Genomic DNA, 26,319 nt, shown 5'->3' on the forward strand with positions numbered 1-26,319 from the left:
TATGGGGGATCACATTTCACATGTGGCAATGGAACAGGAGATAAATGCCCCTGGATTCTGATCAAGGGCTTTGCGTTCTGTGATGTGACCTCAGAAATGCAATCGTCGGGGTTGGAGGGGGGTGGGTGGGTGGGGGGGGGGGTAACAAGCCGCTTGCCAATGCTAGTTGAAGAATGCCGGCTGCTGCCCGGACGCTCAAGAGGTTAAAATGTGTCTTGTCGGGACGAGAATGCACCCAATCAGCCTGTCCCCGCAGTCCAATAGAGTAACGGATGCAGCCCCCCCCCCCCCCCCCGAGTGCACGCTGGGATATGTCTCAGCCCTCCTGGCATATCGATCAGGTAAGTGTTTTCCAAACGTCTGGGTTTCCTTCCTGTGCATTGCTTTTCAGAGCTACGCCTCAGGGAATTCTGCGACGTTTAAGCAGCCGCCAATGGATTTTTCCAGCATGGTGCCCGACCCTATCAGCCTTCAGAGATTAGAAGGTGGGGTGGGAGAGAGGAGGGGTGTCCAACTGTCCCCAGTCATATGTTTTATTTAGTTATCAGGTTTCTGAGTTGTTATTCCTATAATCAAGGGATAACATGTAAAAAACATAAATTATGAATTATTCTTGTCATATATGATAGATTGACGGACTTTATGTCACAAGTCACAAATAGCATCCTGTGACGTAGGTGTGACTGACTGAATTGACCCACATATGTAAACACCATTGTCCTGCCCTGATTATCTTATGACATTTGCCCACGATGATATGTCTGCTGACAAAAAACCTACTCTGTGCAAAAAAACCCCCACTCACTCTTAGCAATGGGCCATTCCATGATGACTCCAAGAGGTTGCAACACGGGACCTCTTGGACATTCCTGTTTTTCTGTGTGTTAGTAGACAATTATGAGATAAAGAATTCTTGAAAACTTGAGCTTGATACTCAATTTCATATTCCCGGTAGAGACATTTAAATTTTGTCGCGTGTCACAATGAAAAACATGTCATGGCATGAAATATGATATTTGGAGGTCCAAGACTTAGGATGCATATCACATCTCAGAAGACATGCATATACTTTAATTTTGATATTTGATATGTTCAGTGGACTATTCCACTTTTTTTAAATGTATTACTGCGTACATCCTTGACTTAATCTGTTAATTGGGTGTTATTGTTTTGGTATCACTCTAAATGTTATTTCACACATATTACAAAATAACCAATTATTCTATAGGTCTTGTAACTTTGTCAATTAACATTTTTTTAAATGTATTAATTGAAAGGACATTTGAACACATCAATCCAATAAAGTAAAAAGTTAAAATAGTAAATAAAATTGATATACATTAGATATTTGTATATATTAGATATTGTAATGTATATATCAATATATACATTAGATATTGTATATATTTGAAATATATATTATATAAGAATAAATATTATTTAAATTAATTTATAAAATATAAATTAATTAAATGTATTATATCATATAATGTATAGGTTACTTCATTTTATTTTATTTGTACTAATTCTATTATAATAGTTAATGCTTCTGTACCCATTTATGTTTCTCTTATTTTAATTTATTATGAAACACTTTGTGTTGCACTAAGGTGTCTGACATGAGTTATAGTATGATTGAGTCATTGATTGATATGTTTAAACGTGCAACATATTAATGTTTCATAATGAAAGTAATTTATTGATGTTGTCATTTGAATTTAGACCTTCTTTTCAATAAATCCCCTGAATAAATGTATTTTCAAGTATAATTTGGTATGTATGCATTACTATATTAAAAAAGTGGCTAGTCCACTAGTAATGGTAATTGGTATGTAAATATGTAGGTAAAGATGTATGAAGTTAGGATAGTTGGACGTATTGTATAAACAAATCCCACTGAGTACCAAAGCTAATATTTGAAGTAGAGGGTCGTGTGAAATTTCTGAGACTGGTGCCAGATATTCATATCTCACTAGTTATCAGTAATGTGTTTATCTTTACACAATGAGGAAGTGCTCTCTAATGACTCTCATTTACAAATAAAATCACACTAAAAGTATGTTTACTTTGAGAGATATGACCCCCAAAAATTGTTCCATGGTGGAAAATAAAACCATTTTTAGCGTCAAATATTTCCAAAACAAAAGCAGATGCAGTGATATTAATTCTACATACAGTACCAGTCAAAAGTTTGGATGCACCTTGTCCTTTTCTGTATTTTTTGATTAATGTTTTATTTCCACTGTCTGTAATCAGACAATTCATATGTGGTCAAAATGCAGATGATTCTCAGCTTTTTATTAAACCACATTTTTATACAATTTCTTTTCAGCATGTCGTAATTACAGCACAGTTTACAATTTACAATACAGTTTATACGTAGCCCCCTTATTTCAATGTTCAATATGAACATAATGTTGAATAAAAGAGTCATGTTTTGTATTTGGCTGCATATCTATTGCATACCAGTACTTCCTGATGTCTGTGACCTATCAACATCACCAGAGTCAGGATATTTTCAGGTTGTCCTGCAAGCAATACTATAACTCTTTGCATTTGAATGGATCTCTATGGGAATTATGGAATAGGCCTAGATTCAGCTGTAAATTATGTTGATATAGTATGGAACACATTTGTTGGCTAAATGGCTTTAAGTCATCAAGGGTCCAAGGTATCAAACCAGCCTCATATAACTGCGCTTCTACTGGATATACAGTAGATACTCTTGAATAATTCTTCCATTGAGTTCAACAGGAGAATTAGTCAGGATAAATGTCTCCTGTAGTATCTACAGCACATCTGCCAGCAGCACAATGGTTTGAGGCTCATCTGATACATTGGACTTGATGACATAAAGCCATTTCGGAACAAATGTATTCTGAACTGTTTTGCCGTAATTTACAGCTGAATCTAGTCCCACCCCCCAGTTCTCATAGAGATGCATTCAAATGAGATTTTTGTATCACTTGTACAATAACCTGAAAATATGATATCCAGACTCTGGTGATGTTGATAGGTCAGGAAGTCTGTGAGGAAGGGAAACATTTTTTTATTATCCTTACATGCAAATTTACTAAGATTTAGGGCTTTTCTTTACAAAGTTATGGACCTCTAAATATCACATTGCATACCACAATGCGTTTTTCATTTCCCTGACTCCCAGACTTAAAATGGCTCTACCGAGAAAAGTATGAAACTCAAGATTCCAGGAATTTTATATCTCATAATTGTCTACCAACACACAGAAAATGTTCTAAATCCAAGAGGTGCTGTGGTGCAACCTCCTGGAGTTGGCATGGAATGGCCCCAATGAAATTACAATCAATGCCATATTTATGAATGTTCTGGAAATAAAACAGTTTAGACTGGCCTTGATTCCAGAATTCGAAGATGGCATTTTCCTACAAGCCACACATACTGTAATAGTTATCTTTGAGATGCTCAGTAGACTACTATTAACTATTAACATTTGTAACAAATGTACTATTAACATTTGTTACAGCAGACCAGGTTGTGTGCTCATTGCAGACACGCTTGTCAGTGCTCGGGACATCAGCCTAACAACAGGGCCTTGACTCCCATGCATACCTCCATACAATACGGTGTGGAGTCCAGCACCCTTCAATGAGGTGGTGAGAGAATTTATGGGTGTACATATCAATGTTTCTAAATGTATTTAATATTTCCACTAGAGGCTTATGTAAGCTCTTTAAGTGAGGCAATGATTTATACAGCGTCAGCTGCCAGGGTCATTACGCCATTCACATCTCCCCACCCCCACCTAAGGCAAAACAACTACACCCTACACCCTTATAGATCAGAGAAGGGGTGATGTCAGTCTCACATGCCACCAGAGTGGCTCGGAAAAGCCAGATACCCGCATTGCAGGATACGGTGTCTCCACGTCCTTCATCGTAGCCAAAATGGCAGCTGAGGTTACAGCTGTGCAGGAGCTTGCTTCTCTCATGTGGCTTTGTGAATGACTCAAAAGCTGTGCCACGAGCCTGCTCCTCCTCGGCATGGAAAATGAGCAATGAGCAGGTAATGCACCCCTTCTTCGTCAACCGTAGTCCCGGAAGTCCCCCATGAGGGCCGAAGCAACACCACCCATCTGATCAGTGGTCAGATATCTCATATCCTCTGCCACTTTACTGGGTCATTTTTATGGAAAGGTCAACCACTCGGTGGGAAACCCCACCTACTGTAATTATAACCTCTCAATTAAAGGAGGCAAAGTCTCTCTGGAATGTGCAGTGAAGGGCCCTTGGAGGTATGGAGAAAGCTTCCGTTTCATACAGTGATATATTATTCCCAAAAAAATACATTCACATTCATCAACCACAGTTGACACAGAAAGATGGATATTTGGATTTAATTCAAAGTTATTGCGACGCAGTGACTTATTTCAGCTAAAGCACTCTTTCTCAGTCCAGTGATGTGTTGCGCTGTTTGCTCTATACCACTCAATGATCCACACTATTAAATCAATCTCTCTGATGCCTGGAATCAACTGCATTTCCATGTCTCGATTCATTCATTTGTTTCTTTTCGTCTCTTCTCATGAGAGCCAATAAAAATAATTAAAACAAAATGGATACCTTTGAGCAGGCGAGTCGTGTCTATTTAAAATCTCATTGCATTGGTCTGACTGAACATTGATGTCCCCAAACAAATGAGAAGACAGTCGGTGAACAAATTAATGTATCCAGCTCTGAAATGAAAAATAATAAGTGAATTGATATGAACTGGAAATATTGTTCACAAACAACAAACAAACAAATCAGTGAACAAATTTAATGCCCTCAGTGGCTATACCACGGATAATTTGGAAATATGCTTCTTAATGTTCTGTGCAATGTGCTATCATAGTCAAGCATGAGCAAACTAAATGAAACCATGGCATTTTTCTAAAAACATAAATGTGTTTAAACAGTTAAGTGAGAACTGTTTGAAGATCGCTGCACACATCTTGCTTGTTGCACAAGCTTTGCTGTCATAAGTAGTGACTGAACGAATGAATGAATGACTACACAAGGGTTTAAATTTTTTTTATATTTAAAGGTCCCATATTGTGTATTTTCCAATCTTTTATTTTAGTTCCTGATATCCATAAGGTGGATAAAGCTATGTACAGTTTTACACATCTGTTCTCCAGCACCTCTCATGAGCTTTACCTAGAACAGGCTGTTTTAGGGACTGTGACTTTAAGGCTCATTGACATCAACGAACCTCTGTTCTGTTTGGCTGGCTAGCTCTAACGTGCTGAATACTGTCTGTGCCAAGTGCTTCTGGCTACAAGGTGGGCTGCGCTAAAGCAAACAAGCATATTGTTGTGATGTCATAACTTCTCGGAATTCCGAACGGTTCGTGTAAATGCGTATGGATATTGTGGATTTATTTGGGGACTGTGCGTTTTGATACTTTCACAGTGTTTCACACTTTCAACTCATAATCCTCATAGCAAAGAAAATGTCATTTTTCACCATATTGGACCTTTAAAGACAAACCAGATATGCTCTATTAATTAATGTGCTAATCAGTGAATGAAGCTTCATAATGCAATGAATCAAATAATGAATGTCCCCAAAACTGATATGCACAACACTAGTACTGAATTACCCGCCACTGTCTGATATTGAATTCTGCATGTGCTAGTATTGACACTGAGTAGCAGTGATGGTTGGTAATTGTATATAGCATTTCCCAGAGAGGGAGGGTTTCCTCTGGTTAACTGGACACCTACAGTAGTAATCCTATGATCCTATAATGATAATGACTCTAGAATGCGTGGTTCGGCCGGTGGACTGCAGATTGAAAGGAAACTGACTGGCAGCACAGTCAGAGAACAGAAAAGGGGCATGCATTCAGAATTGATAGATAAAACAATAAATACAGAAAAAACTAGATAATAAATGAAAAAAGAAATGGTTCAGTCTCTCGAAGCGTGTGACAGAAGATGAGCGATCTGTTCACCGGGAGGCAGGTCAAGAGTGCTGTGCAGCGCCATTATTTTTCCGTGGCTTACAAAACAAGTAGGCAATCAATAGACATATCAGATATCAGGTTGCAGGTTTATTTTCTGATCAATGGCCTGACATCAGACCTGAATGGAAATCTATGCATGACATCACAGGCTTGACCTGGGCTGAGCAAAGATGCAGCAATGTGGGACCCTTCACACCTGCAGGCTGCCTAAACACTGTATGGGCTGTGTCCAAAACAGCCTCCTAACTACTGTGTTCTCAAAATATGTATTCCCTGCTATAAAATCCAGCTATGCCGGCTTGAACAACTTTGAGAATGGTCAAGCTGAGTATGAACTGGTCAACCGGCTACCAGCTGTTTCAAAACCTGGCTTGAACAGTTTTTTTCAGCAGGGCTATCTTCTAAACATGTTGCTACTATACTTACGTATATCTGTATGTGATGTGCTCCATGAGTTCCATGAGTTCACTGGATGAGAAATTGTTAAGTGGACAACATTTTCTCTCAATGTAGTGTACATTAGTATGCATATTTCTGGGGTATCACTGAGTGTATTCACAAACAAACTTTTAAGGAAGTAAAAAAACACTCCACAAAACCCTGGAAATACTCACTGAGCACTTTATTAGGAACATTTATTATAAATACTGGGTTGGGCCTCCCTTTGCTCTCAAAACAGCCTCAATTCTTTGCGGCATGGATTCCACAAGATGTTGAAAACATTTCTTTGAGATTCTGTTCCATGTTGACATGATTGCATCACGCAATTTCTGCAGATTTGTCAGCTGCACATTCATGCTGTGAATCTCCTGTTCTATCACATCTCAAAGGTGTTCTATTGGCTTCAGATATGGTGACTGGGAAGGCCACTGAAGAATATTGAACTCACTGTCATGTTCATGAAACCAGTTTGAGATGACTTTTGCTTTGTGACACGGTACATTATCATGCTGGAAGTAGCCACTAGAAGATGGGTGCATTGTGACCATGAAGGGATGGTCAGCAACAATATTCAAATAGGCTGTGGCATTCAAGCGATGATTGATTGGACAGACCCAAAGTGTACCAAGAAAACATTCCCCACACCATTACACCATCGCCACCAGAAATTGAGATTCATCAGACCAGGCTACTTTCTACTTTCTAGTCTTCAACTGTTCAGTTTTGATGAGCCTGTGCCCACTACAGCCTCAGCTTTCTGTTGTTGGCTGACAGAAGTCGAACCTGACGTGGTCTTCTGCTGTTGTAGCCCATCTGCCTAAAGGTTTGACATGTAGTGTATTCTGAGATGCTTTTCTGCTCACCACAATTAAACAGAGTGGTTATCTGAGTTACTGTAGCCTTTTTGTCAGCTCAAACCAGTCTGCCCATTCTCCATTGACCTCTCTCATTAACAAGGTGTTTCCGTCTGCAGTACTGCCGCTCACTCAATGTTTTTTGCACCATTCTGTAGTAAATGGTTGGCATTTATATAGCGCCTTTTATCCAAAGCGCTATACAATTGATGCTTCTCATTCACCCATTCATACACACACTCACACACCGACGGCGATTGGCTGCCATGCAAGGCGCCGACCAGCTCGTCAGGAGCATTTGGGGGTTAGGTGTCTTGCTCAGGGACACTCCGACACAGCCAGGGCGGGGGATCGAACCGACAACCCTTCGACTGCCAGACGTCTGTTCCTACTGCCTGAGCCATGTCGCTGTTGTGCATGAAAATCCCAGGAGATCAGCAGTTACTCAAACCTTAACTGAAGCTCCTGACCCGTATTTGCATGATTTTATGCATTGCACTGCTGCCACACAATTGGCTAGTGACTATGATGTATATAATCAATCCTACATTTAGAGAAACACAGCCAAGGTCCTACTTACAGACCTCCTACTAACCGTCTAAATATAACCAGTTTCATGTGAAATCTTGGTGATCACATTTTGTATGGTATTTGAACTATTGTATTATTGTCATGCACACGACCTTTGAAATCCATTTTTTTACCCCCAGTCTTGCCCAATAACTAATATTGCATCAGTTTTATAATGAAATGTTCAGTGTCAGAGTAAAACTTACAGAAAAATGTGTAAAAAAAAAAAAAAAAAGCATTCCATCAGAGTTTAAACACTTACACAAAAACACTGAACATTTTGTTCTGTACAGATTTCACTCTTCCTTTATCATTATTACATTTACAATCAAGGAGGCAAACACTTGCCTCTGCAGTCATTTTGCAAGCCCACGTTTTATGAAGCGATTGATAAATTGGTTCAACTGCGTGTGACAGAGAGCTTAACCCTTGTCTGTGAGTCGGCTGGCCTTGTCCCGCTTCTTGAGGTTCCATGAGCACTAGCATGCATTCTTATGAATAGAGGGGTTAGCTGCACAATGGATATCATTCCTGCTGGGAGACAGGCAGGAGCCTGTGGTTATAAACCCACGGCACCTGCGCCACTCATGATCGGCAGACGGGGTAAGTCTGGCAGGTGGAAACTTTCACCTCCCGGCCCGTTAAAAAACAGGAATCAGCTGCACGATGCACCACGGGAAAGCAGGGTGATTGATTAGCCTTACTTAGGACATTTCACAACAAATACTGAACATCACTTAAGTGTATTTCAGTGTGCATGGGTTTAATGTGTGAAATTCCTCAGCTGGAATATATCACAGCGGGTAACGGTGTGAAGAACATAATCAATAATTTGGCTTTCTGAAACATATAATTGGTGGAAGAAGAAGAAAAAAAAATCATGAATGGTTTCCATTTGATGGAACTGCATTAGCGAGGCCTTGGCTTTCTCCAAACATTGAAGCCTGCAGCTGGAGTGGTGAGTGAGCCCACCAATGTGCTGCTGTCCCTTGGATCCCGCATGTGCGTGTTGGGGTGTTGATGGGGCCAGGGGGTGGGTTTCTGACGCCAGGGTGGAGGAACAACGGGGTCTTTGTGTGTCCTCCCTTTGGGAACAGCAGGTGGTTGGCCACTGCAATACAAGTTTCCTCCACAGCCCCCCATGACTGAACATATGCTATCACATGCTTACAACCCACTAAAGCTGGCACCACTGGGTCCTTTGGAACAGTGCTGGTGGGGCTTAGCCACGGCAGGCTTGAAAGGCCAGCACCACCGTGCTGTGTGATGTGGCCCCTTGATTTTCCCTGCTAAAATAGACTCTCCTAAGCCCCCACTGCTACTGCCAGCTATGCCAGCCATCTTGACACATTCTCTAGAAAGAGACACCCAGAACAGGTGAGGGGGCTTAAAATAGCGCCCCCTGCCTCTACCCTTGCATAAAGTGACCGAAGACAGCCGCCGCTGATGGGACGCACCCCCATGGAGAGGTTGTTATTGTTTAGGGAAAAGAAGAGGACTCTGGGATGACTCTCACCCTTGAGTGACTGCACAGTCCCTGGAGCAGCCCTTCCATGTTCATCTTCCTCAGTGCTCTCCACCAAAAGTTCTACTTGGCACTGGACTGGTCACATCAATAGTGCCATGCATACAGCTGGGCATTGGCTGAAATGATGGACCTAAACAGCAGAATGACTGAACACCAAGTCCCATTTTCAGTGTTCTGTCCATGACTCAGAATGTTGTCTTGGTACTATGCCCTGTTGAGAAAAACAGCTCAAGCTAGGTTTTGAAACAGCTAGTAGCTAGTTGACCAGTTCAGACCAGCTTCATACGCAACATGGTTTGACAGCTCAGGCTATGTTTTGGAACAGCTGGTAGGTGGTAATTTCAAGCTGGTCATAGCTGGATTTTACACCAGGGTGCAACATTCTAACACCAGACTGACAGAGATTGGACAGGAAAGATTCAGGCCTAAGCTTGCCTGTCCCATGGAGCAAGGGGATGGAGTGACTACTATCACAGATGAAACGGAGCCAGGGCTCTCTCTCTTTTGCTCTCACTCGCTCTCTCTCTCTGCTTCATCATCCCTCCACCTCCCTACTGCTCTGAAGCGCTGAAGCCAAACAGGGCAGCACCAAGACCTAATTTCCTTCAAGGTCTGTTAATTACAGCCCAGGGCTCCTCTAATTAAACAGACACCCACACACCTTGGAACGTTTCCCTGGCTTTGCCCAATGCCATGGCAGTCGTGATCAGTTGCCCTGTTTGTGAGCCTATGTCAGGCCAGCAGATTGTAGTTTGGGAAACACAGAAGGCAGGCAGTGATTTCATAATCAGCATGGAAAGGTATTTTCCCTGTGTGCCATAAGAACCAAACGTGACCAAACTGTTGTGGTCGCCATATTGATGACCAAATGATGACTGCTTACTGGGTTTGACAGCAGAAGGTAGCAAACTAACTATTATTCTGCACAAAGATGTGAACACATGGACATTTTTGGTTGGTGTGAAGCATGTAATTTGCCTGTCTATCTTTTTACCCCCCTCCCAATTGCAGACAAATTACTAGCTTGTTCTTTTCATGATATTTAGGCGATCCAGTGTTTCCAGTAGGTTTGCAGGTCTTCGGTAGCAGGAAGTGCTACATTGTATGGGCATCTGTGGGTAAATCCATATGCAGCATAAAGCCACTTTGTTGATGGTATAATTTAAAAGCCACTTTGTCAATGGTGTAATTTAAATTGTGATCATGGACCAGCCATAATATGCCAACTCACAATAATAACACAGTCCTAATGTATGTCGTTCATACTTTTATTTATTGCACTTGTTCCAGGAGCCTGATGAAATAGTAGCATTAGTGGGATGAGAATTCACAGCTTTTCACAGAAGACTGTCACAAAGACGCTTTACAAAGTAACAGAAGTGATGAAACAATATCAGCCCTAAGCCCCCAAATAGCAAATGAGATAAGAGGCTCCCTTATGGGGAGAAAAACCTTAAAACAGTGACGAGAAAAAACTCCCCGATGGGAAGAAATCTCGGGAGGAGGGCATGCCCAAAACTAGAAAGTAGGGGTGAGCAAGGAGCAATGCACTACTTTCTCACCCCTACTTTCTAGTGGCCAGTGTCTAGTGTCCATTTCCGTATACAAGTAAACCAATTAAATGATCCCTTACTTGTTACTTGTTACTCGTACTCGGAAGTGGGCATAACGTAACCCAGAAGTGGTGTCGTTTAAACAGTCCCCCATACTACATTGCGATTCGCAGTATATTGAATCCAAGACTTTCTCCTGAAGCACTACTACAGTTTTGCACTCTGTTATGCAGGTAAATCTCTATTAAATCTTTCTATGAAAAAAGTCGATACTCGTTGTGATTAATCGTCTGAAACGAATACTCGGCTCACTCCTGACGAGAACGTCCATAAGGTGGGATGTAGAGCCTGGAGTTCAGAGGGTAGGGCGATGAACCTTTAGTTTCGGATGTGATCAGCTTGTTCTTAGCGATACTACGGATTTTACCAGTGAGGAGTACTTTTCTGTGTTCACCAAACTGTACTGACTGCTCTTTTTACGGCCATTGCCGGGACAAGCCATGGAAACAGAAATGGAACCGGGGGCAGTGAGAGAGAACAGCCTCGCCGGCTCGATACGCTTTACTCTGCTACAGCTGACCAAACTTCATTTTCGAATTACGACCAGCTATAATAGATACGCATTTGTGCTGGTGGTAGCTATGTACGTATCCTTAATGGTATTATTCAATTCAAATACTGTGACTTAACATGGGACCTATGGGCCATGTTCTACTTTAACCAACGCAATCTCACAATAGTTTAATAACACTCATTTAGTAGCCTACTCATAAAGTAATTATAATAATCCAGAAATCAAAACCAAACTTTATAGTAAACAATGTGCCATACACGTATCTATTGTAGACATATATACGAGTTGGAAAATAGCATTTTAATGCATTTTTAGAACGGAGCCGAAATCAAACCTATTGAAGTTCAAACCAGCTTCTCGCTCACTTCCTGGCTGGACACCTATCTCTCGCTTACTTGCTAGCGAGTGATCTTTCTTTCTTGTGAGCTAGACATCACGTCGCTCTGCACATATCTCTCATGAGGCTCACATATTGCACTAACATTCCTTAGAAACTTCACATTTACTGTTATTTAATGTTAACTAAAGTTTGTTTGACTAATAGTAACTGAATCCAACCATATATTCACTTGGTCTACAATAAACTTGATATTAACCCAGCATGTATTGGATAGCTCTGGTTTATTTGCTTTTGGCTTGATGTATATTTGCTAAGGCAAGCCTGGCACCAACACTGTGACATTAACGCGCTAAGAGAGGGTTTGTTTTTTGCTTAACTAGCAAGCTACAGTTTATACCTAGCTCATATGTTTTCGCCAATTGCGTGCTAATGCTACAGAAATTCCTACTTGCTACAGAGTTCCTTGTGTGATTTAAATCAGGGATGGGCAATTCCAGTCCTGGAGGGCTGCCGTGTATGCAGGATTTTGATGCCAACAGTCACCCTGGCTCAATCAGCTAAATAGTCATATGCACCATGACCGATTCATTCATAAATTAGACCACAATAGAATGTTACAAGACAAGAACATTTATCAGCTGCTGCTTATTTCAAGGAATATGGCAATAAATGACAGATCATGTAAATGATTGGGCTAATTAAATAATTAAGAGCCGAAGTTGGTCTGAAATCCAGAAACAGGCCCACCTTGCCCATCCCTGATTTAAATGGATAAATCAGTAGATGCGCATTTACTCTGTAGCCAAAACCTAGCCAGATATTTTAATTGCGTATTTTTTGCCAACATTCCAAAAGGACCAGTGATGCCAGAATGCCAGACCAAGGTATAGTACTTAGATGCTAACTTCCAATTCAAACCAAAAAACAAAAAGCCAGGTCTGTTGTAAAGTTTGAGAACTTAAAAAAGGATGTCAGCTAGGCCACCCCCATGGAGACACACACACACACCTTCTGTAAGTGGTACTTTCGTGAGGTTGGTCTGGACCACTGTTAGCTATACCTTATCGATGTTGTCAGCTCACTGTCTTTTGCCACCACTGTTATGACCGCTGTTGCTCTAAGTTACATCTGCAAAGAATAAAATTGTACATGTGATGCATGTTGCACTTTATTGAACATGTTGCCTAATTGCCTTTTAAATTATATTTATAAACGGACAATTTCCCACTCTCTCTGTGGGCTGGAGCGAGTTCTTTCTTCATAATTTCTCTCATTACGCAGACAAGCAGTCGCTGCATGGAGTGAACAATCGATCTTAAAAAGGTTGATGAGCCTAGTAATGTCGCACATAGAAGCTAACCCTTAAGCAACCGCCTTAGGGATAGTTCAGGGAACATGCCTAGAAAAGTAAATAACTTTAGTAAGGTATACCTTTTAAATCTTTGTAAAACGCTAAGAGTCAAATTAAAGCTAATTTAATTTGAATAGCAATATTGCCTTATTTGGAATAACATTCAAATTATACTGTGCATGTAAACATAGCCACAGATTATATTGAGATCCTTTGTGTCTATTACTTTCAGTTTCCTTTTCTCAAACAGCAATAATGTTGCCAATGTGTTCATGAATAAACTTTTCCTTCCTGTTCTGAAGTTTTTATGGAAATATTGGCAACATTCTTGCTGTTTGAAAAGTACAATAGCATCACTTTATCTTGCCAAGGAAAATGAGTCCACTTGTTGCCCACTGCTAACTTTAGCCTGTTTTCCTTTTGTGATGTTACAGGGACATTTTGTTTGATAGCCACCCTATGACTCGTAGGCATTGACAATAGTTGCATTTGTGAACTCAATGGTGCTTTAACACATTTACAGTATATACTGTACTCTCAGTGACCGCTTTATTAGGTATTTATTCCACATTTTTTTAGATGTAATGGTCTTCTGCTGCTGTAGTCCATCCACTTGAAAGTTCAATGTGTTCAGAGATGCTCTTCTGCGCACCAGCATTGTAGCACATGGTTATTTGAATTACTCTCACTTTCCAGTCAGCTTGAACAACCTTCAAAAAATTCCAGGAGAGCAGCCATTTCTGAGATACGCAAACCACTATGACTGGCACCATTCCACAGTCACATAGATATTGACATTAACAAGGTGGTGTACATGTCTTCCTAATAAAGTGGTAAAAAAAAAAAAGATTAAATAATATTTGATTTGATTAGATTTTGTATCATTTTTACATTTTTTGATGAGGATCAGGGCACCCAAGGGGATATGCAATATGCAAAACGCTGGCTGGTGCAGTGCTGGACGTAAGCAATACCCTCAGGCTGTTTGTGATGCGAACTGTCAGGAAAACACCACATAAGATGGTTTCTCTGAATAAGCTCTATACATGGCCAAATAGCACTCCAATAACCTGAATAATATTGGCATATGCCACATGTCTTAACTAGAATATGCCATATTCAGAATAAGACCTTATTCTGGGTATTTAATCAAAATATGCTGTTTACATGACCCATATCTTATTCGGTATATGGTCTTATTTGGAATAATACCATAATATGACTGTGCATGTGAATGTAGTCAATGATGGGCTGACACGAGACCTTTGTGTCTATTACTTTCAATTTCCTTTTCTTTATTAACTGAAATAACTTCACAGATCTGGATTCAATTTGGCCTTAACATTGAATTTGGCAGTTCATGAATATGCAGGTTATGCTGGTGTTGACATTTATTTTGTTTATTCAAAATAAGATACATGAACACACACACACTCTGCCGACGTAGCATAGCTTGTGTCTGTCTGTCCCGAAATGTAAATATAACAATAATTGTTTTAATACACACATAAAAGCACCATGCATACCTCATACAATGTATCACAATCATGATAAGAACAACATTATATTTAGTAAACAATGATGCATATGAGAATTGCCTTGAATCATTTGGAACATACTGACATACTCTCCAGGAAAAATGTGCAATTATTCATATCATTCCTCAGTGAAAGTGAAAATGTAAGCAATTGATTTTAGTGTGCAATGCGTCAAAGTAAACATTATTATATTATGAGTTGTATGATCAGTCATTAGCACCAGTATGAAAAATGCAGTTTAGATATATTTCAAAACATCTTGTTAATTTGTTTTACAGAATTTCTAAAATATTGCATTTACATTTTGATGTTGAATTTTCTGCTACTGTTCTGAAACAAATTAGACAGTGATCTTACTGTAAATAATCTTCAAAAGACAACAGAGAAATAATGATGAAATATGAAATAAAATGAAAAATAAGTTCCTTATGTTTGATTGATTGATTGCATGATATGACTGTTTCCATGCTGCTACAATCTTTTTCTTATTTCTAATTTATACTTTTTTAGAAAAGCTATACAGTTCTGGCTTGTCTTCTGCAATATTTTTGATACAAAGAAAAAAACTTGAAAAAATAAGACAAGGAAAGCACTGGCCATAATGCAGAGAAATAGACTTGAAAAATTAAGGTTATTTACCGAAGACAAAAAAAAAAATACTTACAACCCTCATTGATATATTTAGTCTGTCTATGATCATGGGTTTAAAAATGAAAATAATTAGTTGGAGAAATGGGATTTTGCTGCAGCCTGTCAGCGTTAAAATGATGGCCTAGTGTTTGCAGAGAGGAGTACCCGCTGGGGATTGTGGGTAATTAGGTTACCGGGTTGCCAGTGTCAGGAAATTGAAAGATAATCCTAATCAGATTTGTGTTTCCAGGGAATTGAAGAATTTATATAAATAGCCACAGTCTCTTGGCCCCGTTCGTAAAAGATAATATGGTTTGCTGGAGCTGCCAGTGCATGAGTTGTATGAAGATACCAAAGATGGCGGTCAGAATGAGATGATGCTTCGAGTTTGTCCAGAGCAGGCATGTGTGAGATAATGTATGAGGTCTCACAAGGTCAATCTAAGATTTCTTGCATGGGTGGTGAGGATTGTAAAATGAAATGAATACAACTTTTGAGCATGCAGTACGTTGTATAGGCAACACTGGTGTCGCATTACACAAATTATGCTTTCACACATTATTATTTATTATTATTTATTATTATTATTATTATTATTATTATTATTATTATTATTATTATTATTATTATTATTATTGTTCTTCTTCTTTTTATTATTGCATTTACCTGGTGCCTTTTGTGGATCATAGAGGTGTCATAACATCACTTTAAAGCTGAATTCTCTGAAAGCACTGCATAACTGAAGAAGGTCAAATATTAACAATAAATGACATAAATTATATATAAAGGATTTAGTTTGCAGCTGGAAGCAAGACTCAAGCAGAGAGTGCAAAATATAAAGGTTCACTGTGCTTAATTGCGTTATTTATTACATGTTAAATATACAATATACGTCCAATATATTCTACATGATATAATACATTCAATGCATCTTTTCTTGTCCAGCTGTGTGTCACTTGTCATTGCTCTGTGTATGTCTTTTTTATGAACTTGAACAGCTGCACTTTGTATTAATCTTAAGAGCAGGATTTGGTTCTCTTCCCATAAAAGACAGTCTGGTGGCCTTGAGTCCACTGGCTTCTTCTAATGCAATCAGGCCGTTCTCCTCTCTCTCCCTTTGCCGTACAGCACCTGCGCCATACCCCTCTGACCCCTAAACACAGGACGTCCAAGGTCTATTCACTGTCTCTGCGGATCGGGGGGTGTGCACTGCTGGAGGACAAAACTGTGCTGAGGGAAATTGTGTTAGGCTAATTTGCAGTGGAGCCATATCCTGCACTTTTTGACACTGGCGTTTGCCAACTAAAGTGATGAAATAATTACATTTTTGCCCTCAGTCTCATTGTGGCACAGCGCTCTTTCTGAAAGGGGCACGTCTGCTTTGAACCGCCGTCACTGTACAGCATTAAATATGTGGCATTCTTCAGTGCAGGCTACCTTTCTCTGCGTGTGTGTGCGTGTGTGTGTGTGTGTGTGTGTGTGTGTGTGTGTGTGTGTGTGTGTGTGTGTGTGTGTGTGTGTGTGTGTGTGTGTGTGTGTGTGTGTGTGTGTGTGTGTGTTGGGAGGGGGTTTGGGGCTGTTGGGAGCGCTGAAAACTGAATCTAGCCATCTTTGTACTTTATGGGAAATCCATTCTCAGGTTGATTCAGACAGAATGCCAAGGACTTTAAAACTATCTTCTTTTTCAATGGTTTATGAAGTATGCTCTGTCTCTCTCATTCTCTTTCTCCTACTGTTTTTTTATGTTTCCCTCTCACCAATTTGGAATATGCCCAATCGAGTGTGTGTGTGTCTGTGTGAAATCTAGAACAGCTGACAGTCATTTGTCCCAGTAGTTATGCTGACATGAAATAAAGGGACTTGACTCATTAAATGACATTGTTGTAATATACACTCACTTAGCACTTTATTAGGTAGACCTGTACACCAGGTTGTTAATGCAAATATTTACTCAGCCAATTATGTGGTAGCAAGTAAAGGCATACACGCATGTAGACATGGTCAAGAGGTTCAGCTGTTTTTCAGACCAATTGTCAGAATTGAGAAGAAATACAATACAATGATTGATTGTTGGTGACAGGCAGGGTGATTCTGCTGATCTCCTGGGATTTTCACACTTAACAGTCTTTAGAGTTTACAGAGAATGGTGCAAAAAACAAAAAACATCCAGTGAACAGCAGTTTTGCAGGCAAAAATTCCTTGTTAATGAAAGAGGTCAAAGGATAAGGGCCAGACTGGTGAAAGCTGACAGGAAGACGACAGTAACACAAATAACCACACATTACAACAGTGGTATGTAGAAGAGCATCTCTGAACACACAATGTGTCAAACCTCTTAAGTAAACCAAGTCTAAAAAATAAGTCTAATAAATGCCTAATAAAGTGCTCACTGAGTAGCTCAATGTCTGTTTGAAAAAAAAAAAACACATGAAATAAATGCATTATGTACATGTAAAGACTAGCATTGATGGTATTATTTAAAACAATATCCACATAGCTATGAACATAGGTTTCCAGGAACAATACTTTATGTAGTAACACACACACACACAAACACACACAATTACAATAAAACAAGGAGTCAGATTGGAGTAATGAATGATGGGGACTGTACACATTTTACAGTTTAAAAAAGAATTCAAAGAGAACAAATTGAAACATGTCCTTATCTCATAATTAGATAATAAATAACATACGTTATGGTCTCCAGTGGCATCCCTCTCTCTCAGATCATACAGAACAGAGTCATGGAACACACTGATAAGAGCTTCTGCATGTTTATGTTAGATTGAGGTGCAAACAAGGTGACTTTATTATGGAGACTAGCTGTGCTGCTTTGTGTGCTAGTCGCACACATTACTTATTATTCATAGGGCTGTAATATTCTGACAAGGGCTTGTGCTTTAATACAAAGGAGAGCAGCATTATTGTGGAGCTGAATGTTCATTAGTATGCCATACCTCTCTCTTTAAGAACAGCATCCTTAGCAATGCAGTCTGCTTTGACCCTGTGTTAAGTATTCGTGTGTGCAGAGCTTTCCCCCTCCCTCACTGTAGACCAGCCAGTCTTGGGGTCACATACAGTGCCGAACTTACCTGTGTGGTACTCCGACCCTATCTTCCTGCAGTTTAAACGATGCTGTGAACGTAGCTTTAGAATCTGACCGTTTGATTTGTGGATTTCTATTATCTTTTCTGCCTCCAATGCGGAGGCAAAGACAAAGAGGGATAGAGTAAGAGAGAGAGATGGAGAAAGAGAGATTAAGATAAGAAAAGAACAAGAAAGAGATGGTGAAGAAGAGTAACGAGGAGGGGATACGCTTGTGTTTAGGAAAGAAAAAATCGTAGATTATTTTATATGTGATGCGGTTGCCCACTGTAGCTGAACATTTGGCGGCCATTTTATTCTAACACCCGTGTTGTCCCCCCAGGGGTGCGTCTAGACCGAGTGCGGGGTGGCAGGCAGAAGTACAAGAGGAGGATGGACACGGAGAGCAGCACCTACCTTGCCCTCACTCTCCCCCCTCCTCCCAAAAAACCACGTAAGTCACTTCTTCCCCTTTCCCACAATACACTGCAACATTACAGGCAGCTGAGGTTGAGATTTCCTGCAATAAAGTCAATAAAGGTTTTTTTTTTATAATCCTTGTTAATGCTGTTGAACCTGTGTTTTCAGCAGGGAGTCTGTGGACCCCTAGGGGTCCTTGAAGGTGTAGGGCATGCATTGATATGCAATAACTACATATAAATTAGGGACAATATTTTTTTAACTTATGATGGGGTTCTCTGGGATGCATTTGAGCCTGGATCAAAAATGGTGGAAAAACCCTGCTGTAGATTTCTTTATTTTTTTAATTTAATGTTAACGAGCATTAACATAACTTCTAATAACATTGCTACTAATATCACTAATACTAATAGTAATACTTAATAGCGCCCATTCCTCATTAATGTTGAATTAATGTTCAAATAGTACATCACGCAGGACTACTGGCCTTTGTCACCTCTGGACCTGACAGGAAACTGTGGGTCCTATCCATGCACTGAAACAGTGCCTCTATATGATAAGCCTCCCAGCAAGCGCTTACTTCCTTAATTTCCATTACTACTTAATTCCCTTAATTTCCATTACTAATTCCCATTTCTAATGAGATATAACATAGTTATTAATATTTTATTGAGCATTTATAATCACTGCATAAACCCCAAGACGGGAAGTCAATACCTCTCATTTAAACCTTGTGAGGTGCAACGGTCAATTTTACAAAGGTTTTGGAGATAAAAGTAGTAAGCTTATGGAACCTGGGATTGGGGCACTGGCACTGGGTACACCTGGAGTATTGGTCCAGCTTAAAAAATTATTTCTTAGTCTCTCGCATTGCATAAACCTCTCTTTTTCCTTCCCTTCTCTCCTTCAGTGACTAAGATTGTGTCCCACCTTCTGGTGGCAGAGCCAGAGAAGATCTACGCCATGCCAGACCCCTCTCTGCCCGAGGGGGACATCAAGGCCCTGACTACTCTGTGTGACCTGGCCGACCGCGAGCTGGTGGTCATCATTGGCTGGGCAAAGCACATCCCAGGTAGCACCGCACATCTGTTGCACATCTGGACCACATACCGTTCCGGCTGACACATATCCAAACACAGATGTTGTCTTTTACAGTAACATGACAAAAACATGACATAACAATAAGGTATGATATAGTTTATGTTATTATTATTATTAGTAGTAGTAGTAGTAGTAGTAGTAGTAGTAGTAGTAGTAGTATTTTATAATATGAATAATAATAATAATAATAATAATAATAATAATAATAATAATAATAACAATACTTATTGAATTCAATAGTAAAGCAATGAAGGAAGAGTAGCTGGTCAGACTGGGAGGACCAGTTATGGGAATTTGGTTAGGACAATGGGATGATAAGTACAGCAGCATTATGAGTCTGAACTACAATTTAAATATCTTATCCTACAGCACACTGAACAGTCACCTGAGGCACTGGCTTTTATGTACTACTGGTACACTAGCACTAATTCCAGAAGAAGCTTAATTCTAACTATTCAACAAAAATGGATGGGAGTGCTATATCTTCAGAGCAATTCACTGATATTAACAAGTCATTACATTGTATTGCAGTGATTGGTTCAAACAAGTGAGCTCATTGTAGCTCCGCCAATTAGGGGGCTCATGAAACCTCATCCTCCCATAAGTAACATTACTAATATCCATTTATGTTAGGAAACAATTTCTTAACACACATTTTTTTACTTTGTCTTGATCTTTTTAAAGGAAAGGGTGATAAGTGCATACTTATGACTAGCCAGACTGTGAAAACAAAAGCATGTTTTTGATTCCTTGCATTTTAGTTTAATAACAACACAATTACTTTCTTAAAGGAAAGTCAGGAGTTGGTTCTTTAAATCATGAATAGTATAAACACAACATATGCTATTATTTAAAAAGAATCACTGCATATAGGTTTCCATGGAACAATACCTTATGTAGTACAGTAAGACACACACGTGCACACACACAGACATGCATATACAGTGCACACACATGATTATTTACAGCTTGCACTTGTATATCCCGATCGAAGACAAATTATGTTTTATATAATCTAATTACAGTGTCGCAAACATACAGCAAAGGCCCTCTCTTGACAAACCGGAGAGGTGACTGGAGCCAGCCTTGTCTCGTACATTTTTACAACAGTGGTTTGAGTTTTCCACAGCTGGTTCTTTGAGCACTTCATTCCAGTTGCCTGGAGACGAGGCACAGACTGCAAAGAATGCCACTGTAGTGAATTATTTCACAATGTATGCAATGTCCTGTAGGACCATTACAAATCTGATAATATGATATGATAACTAGGTCTAATCCTTCTGGGGATCGGGTAGTCCAGTTGGGCTTTTTTATTAGGGACGAGCTGACTCTTCTGCCACAAGTACTTCTGTTCAGATGAATCACTGTGCCGATTACCCAGAATGCCTCAGCCCATGTCCCCATCCAAAACGCATTCCACTATGTGCCTGCATGGATAATGTGCCAGGGCAGCTGCCTCTGTTGGGGGATTGGCTGTAATCAGATTGTACTAGGTAAGGATGGCAACAGGTAATGAGATTAAATGGCAGGTCCAATTAATTCCACACACAGTGTGCTGTGTCAGCACAGGTAGACACCAGATTACCCTGTGCCATGCTTGGCCTGGTCACTGAGGCCAGAGCTTGGCCAGAAGTGTCCTTCATCATCAAAAAAGGGCTTTGTTCTGTTGGCCTGGTGGCCACCGCCACATGGATTTTGTATGTCAAAAACGGTCTGGGTTAATCGTCTTCCTCTGGGATTCATACGTATGTTGATAGATGTCAAAGAGAGCAGATGGCTGACAGCATTCTTTTCTGCAGGTTGGCATGTAATTTTACATGCACAATACAAGTAAAAAGTTGAAAGGAGTTGAACCACACTCACACCTTAATTAACATACAACCTCAAGTTCTAGTTGTCTTGGTGTGGTACTTACAGACTTGGCCTTTCTACCTTGTGTATTGGACATACTATGTTTATGGCCTTACAACCAATCCTATATGAATTGTACCTTATCTGGGGTGCACGGTTGTTTTTTATATGACCTGGATGTGCACTGTTTTGTACATTGCTTTGGATAAATAAAATGTAATGTACTGTAACTGTTAATCTGTTCAAATTGGTTTATGGTTACATTAAGTTATTGAACACAAATGAAATAGTCAATATCCCTAAAACAAGTAGCTAGCTAGCCCTTTGGTGTGCTCACCCACTAATCTGCACACTGATATTATAAACATGAGATCTCAATAGCAATATTCACAGACCAGCGAGTGTATGTTTATGTATGCCTGTACAAAATTTAACTGAAAAAAAACCCTGATATGTACATTATGTGTGCCAACCTAGTCCTAGACCCATAATACAAATCATGGATTCATATGGCTAACATCCACATAAAGATTGCTGTAACAATACAAGAATAATAACATACGAAAATAGTGCTAGGGGGTGGGAATAGTAAGAGACCCAAGATGCAGTCTGAAGAGGTGGGTCTCCAACCTGCATTGGATATGAAATAAAATATGTTTGAAGCAGTAGTGCCAATAGACAAAGCCTATTTATCATCCCTGATAACTGTTATGCAATGGCTATTATATTAATTTCCTAGAAATGAAGGGTGTTCCACAGCTTATTGACACTGGAGGATGAATAGTCTATCCATTTAGCTTCTACTGGAGCAAGATTGTTTGCGCTAAGAAGATTACAGGGGGCTTAACTGGCTCATGTAGCAAACTGTAGCCTGCATACCCAGTTAAGTCAATACATTTACTATAGTTAAAACGGCCAACTGGAGGAAACCTAGATGTATAATAGGCATACAGACATACATTTTGCCACAGAAGCATGCTGTAAATTTAAATTAATTCTTAATCACAGTACTGTAACTATAAAAAATCAAATTTGGCACTACATTAAAAAGAAAATGTAGATTAGATGACAATTGAGAGCCATTGTAGATTTTGTGATTTTAAATGTGATTTAAGTGTGTGTGTGTGTGTGTGTGTGTGTGTGTGTGTGCGGGTGTGTATGTTATCCATTGTCAGACATGCAGACTCATGGCAATAATAGTTATTATTTATTACGCATTGTATTGCTATGTGTCTTGTTGAATTAGTTCTTTAACAAACACAATCGTTTCAATGTCAATTTTCAATGTCCACTTATTATACTGGTTTTACATTAAATTCAGTGTAAAAATGTAACCTTGGAGCAACCGCAGTTTTTGCACACCACCGCAGAACATCCCAAAATAAATCAATAAAACCACCTGGGGCAAGGCAATTACTCATGTAGCATGTTAGTTCCACAGAAATGTTATGAACCGACTTTGATTCAACCGAAGTCTGAACAACCTTATTTAGAACACTTTTCTTTGTCCACTGAGCAGCCTCCCGTCACTCTCATTTGGCTATAATGTTTTATCCAAAGCGACGTAGAAAAAAGTGCATATCAAGGTCATTTGAACAAACTGCAGAACAGGTTGGATAAGCTACAATTCACAAAGAAACAGTTGTGCAGCCATGAACAATATGTCTAGTGCACATGGCAAATAGGCTGTAAGTCTGTAAGGAATTAGGACTAACTACAGTACCAAGATACAAAACCAATGCAAATACAATATAAATACAAATACAACTGCAGCTAGATTAGATGACAAGTACAACTAGGGGCTAAAAGTCTTGCCTAGGGATGTTTTACATGGAGTGGGGAGCTGTACCCAGACTGCTTTAGGGCCAATAAAACTATCAGCGGGGATCTTCACCGTGAATCCCACCACACAGTTCCCGATGTTCCCCGCGTGTTTGTCGGAAAGTCTCACCCTCTTTCGACTTAATTCCCTCACCGCTCATACATATTGGATCGCAGAGAGACAATCAAACTACACCACGGAAATTAGCATTCCGCTACGGTCTCTGTACAGCTCTTTGATCACCAAGCAATAAAACACCAGCTGCCTACTAAGAGTCTGATGTTATGCATAATTTAATACTCTAAGTTGGTCATTTCTGATAAACAAATGGATACTACTCAGTTGCTTATGTCTGAATTAAGCAGCGCTTCACTTTGCCGCTCCGACGGCATTTCATTTCAGGGTAATCCATGCAATCGTTGCTGACAGCCAATATTCCTCTGGAGGTATTACCAAAATGTGATTTGTAAAATTGCATTTTATCTTTGTCCTTGCTAGAGGTGAACTATTCATCACGTCAAGGTCATTTTACAGCTGGATGCTTTTCCATGTGTCGCCAGGATTGAGGTCAAATTGTTTATGTCAAGAGCTACAATTTACTGTCACTCACACTACCAACAATTTGGTCCAACTTACCAATGTGGCGATAGTAAAGAAAGAAGAACGGCTTGGCTGTTCGCTTGAGGCTACAGATTAAAGGGAAATTTGATTGTGTCCTCCTTACCTGCCAATGTTTGACAGCTTCCCACTACAGCATGACTCTGGATTTCATTTGCTCTGCAAAATTTCCGTGTGACACGAGCTGGATATACACCATTTGTATTCAGACTGAAGTAGATACCTACTTTCCGCTATGTTCACTGTCAAATAAAAATAAAATATGACAATAGATTTATGTTCTGCCACTTAGTCCTCATCATACAATTTACTAATGAAACGATTTATGCATCTTGAGACTTTTTTAATGCAGCTTAGACTTCCATCCAGTACATAGGCACGCACGCTCACACACAAACAAACACACACACACGCAGTACATCACCCAAAGCATACATCTGCACATCAGAGAACAGCATACACGAAAAGACCTCGCAGTTATTTGTACCTTCAAGGTTCTTATGGGCAAAACATTTCTAACCACTTCGTGTGATACAAAACCAGAAGCTTTGTTTTCCGTATGACACATTTGAAATTGTCTTGGTGCTTACTGCTTACACTTTGATTAAAGGTAAATAGCCTGTTAGGAGCCTTGCTGATAGCGGTGATTTGCACACCCGTGTTCATTTTTAGGGTTAAGATTTATTGAACAGACTCAATAGAATGCTCAGCTGGATCAAGGCTTGTTGGGTTGGTAGGGACACAGATGAGGGGGTCATCTGAGTATCTGACGGTTAGCCATGATTGCTCAGCTCCCCCCAGGAAGAGTTACTGTCTCTCTGCCTCCTGGAACCGAGATTGGAAATGAAATGTGGTGGTGGTGGTGGTGGTGGGGACTTGTAAACAATAATAAGATAATGGAATATGATTGGATGCCATTCTTGGACTGTGATTCATGAGGACCGGTCCAGGGGACTGGGTTTTTCTGCGCCATGAAACCGAGTAAACAGACAGCGACAAAAAAATGCCATTAGAAATCATCTGCATTTTAGGCCATAGAAGAGTGAAAGAGTTGTGTGTGTGGCCTCTTTTGTTTGATGTCATGGTGAGGGTGAAAAAGAGACCTCAGAAAAAGAATCCTCTCAAAGGAACATAAATTTGTTTCTAGTCTAGAGTTTATTTTAGTGGGTTACAATTTTCCACAACAGGACTGTGTACTGTTTGCAGCCGTGAAATACGGGGTTGCCAACTCTCACACTTTTGCCGTCAGGCTCTGTCTCACGCTCTCATGCTCTCACGCTACCCAAATGAGTTTCTCGGCCAAATAAAAGAGCACAACTAAAGGTGAAGCCACTCCACGATTAAACAAAATTATCTAGTGGCTTGCAGGACAAAGTCAATTTTTTCATCAGCGCGGCGAACTGATATTACAGAGAGACCGTCGATCGGCTACCTCGCTCGATGCCAGTCTGCGGTTACAACCGCCCCCCTCCCGCCTGCCCGTCACGCGGTACATCGCACGTCTCACTCCAGCCAAAGTTGGCAAGTCTAGCGCGCGGTAGACGGCTGCAGTGCACTCAATTTAGCGTCATGCTGTGTTAGCGTGCGCAGAAGCAGCAGGTCAGAAAATGAAGAGGTAGTTATTGATATTTCATTAGAGGAAATCACCTGCCCGCGGGGCCCTCATCTCCACTGTCCTTCAGCACCGTGGCCCGGGCATCACTTGACCCACGGAGCCAGGGAGTAACTTCATTACTCCCGTCAAATTGAGTGGAAAAGATGGTGGGATACCATTTAGAATGATCACTCAGGCTCACAGGAAGAGACAGACAGAGTAAAATGCTACTGTACCACTCTGAATGTGGGGTTGTTATCTCATAAATAATTTTGTAAATAACGTGAACCTTGCATGAACAAGCCTCATTAATATCTTTGACAAAATACAAACAAAATAATTGGTTCACATTTTTTTTTGCACTCACAAACAAATCTCTCCTGAATAAACCAATCTAGTAATACATTAAAATTTCTTGCCACACATACTTTTTTGGGAAAAGATTCACCAATATGTGAATCA

At 40.0% G+C, this 26,319-nt stretch overlaps 1 protein-coding gene across 1 annotated transcript in view; it reads left to right on the plus strand.

Moving 5' to 3' along the window:
• The window catches only part of LOC133128662 (steroid hormone receptor ERR2-like), a 59,218-nt gene that overhangs the window by 23,019 nt on the left and 9,880 nt on the right, over nucleotides 1-26,319 (plus strand). Inside the window, exons 4-5 of the mRNA XM_061242371.1 lie at nucleotides 18,795-18,905; nucleotides 19,782-19,943. Of these exons, the coding sequence (XP_061098355.1) occupies nucleotides 18,795-18,905; nucleotides 19,782-19,943 (273 nt within the window). The remainder of the gene's footprint in view (nucleotides 1-18,794; nucleotides 18,906-19,781; nucleotides 19,944-26,319) is intronic.

Source organism: Conger conger, chromosome 5 (assembly GCF_963514075.1).
Source record: "Conger conger chromosome 5, fConCon1.1, whole genome shotgun sequence".
Lineage (NCBI taxonomy): Eukaryota > Metazoa > Chordata > Actinopteri > Anguilliformes > Congridae > Conger > Conger conger.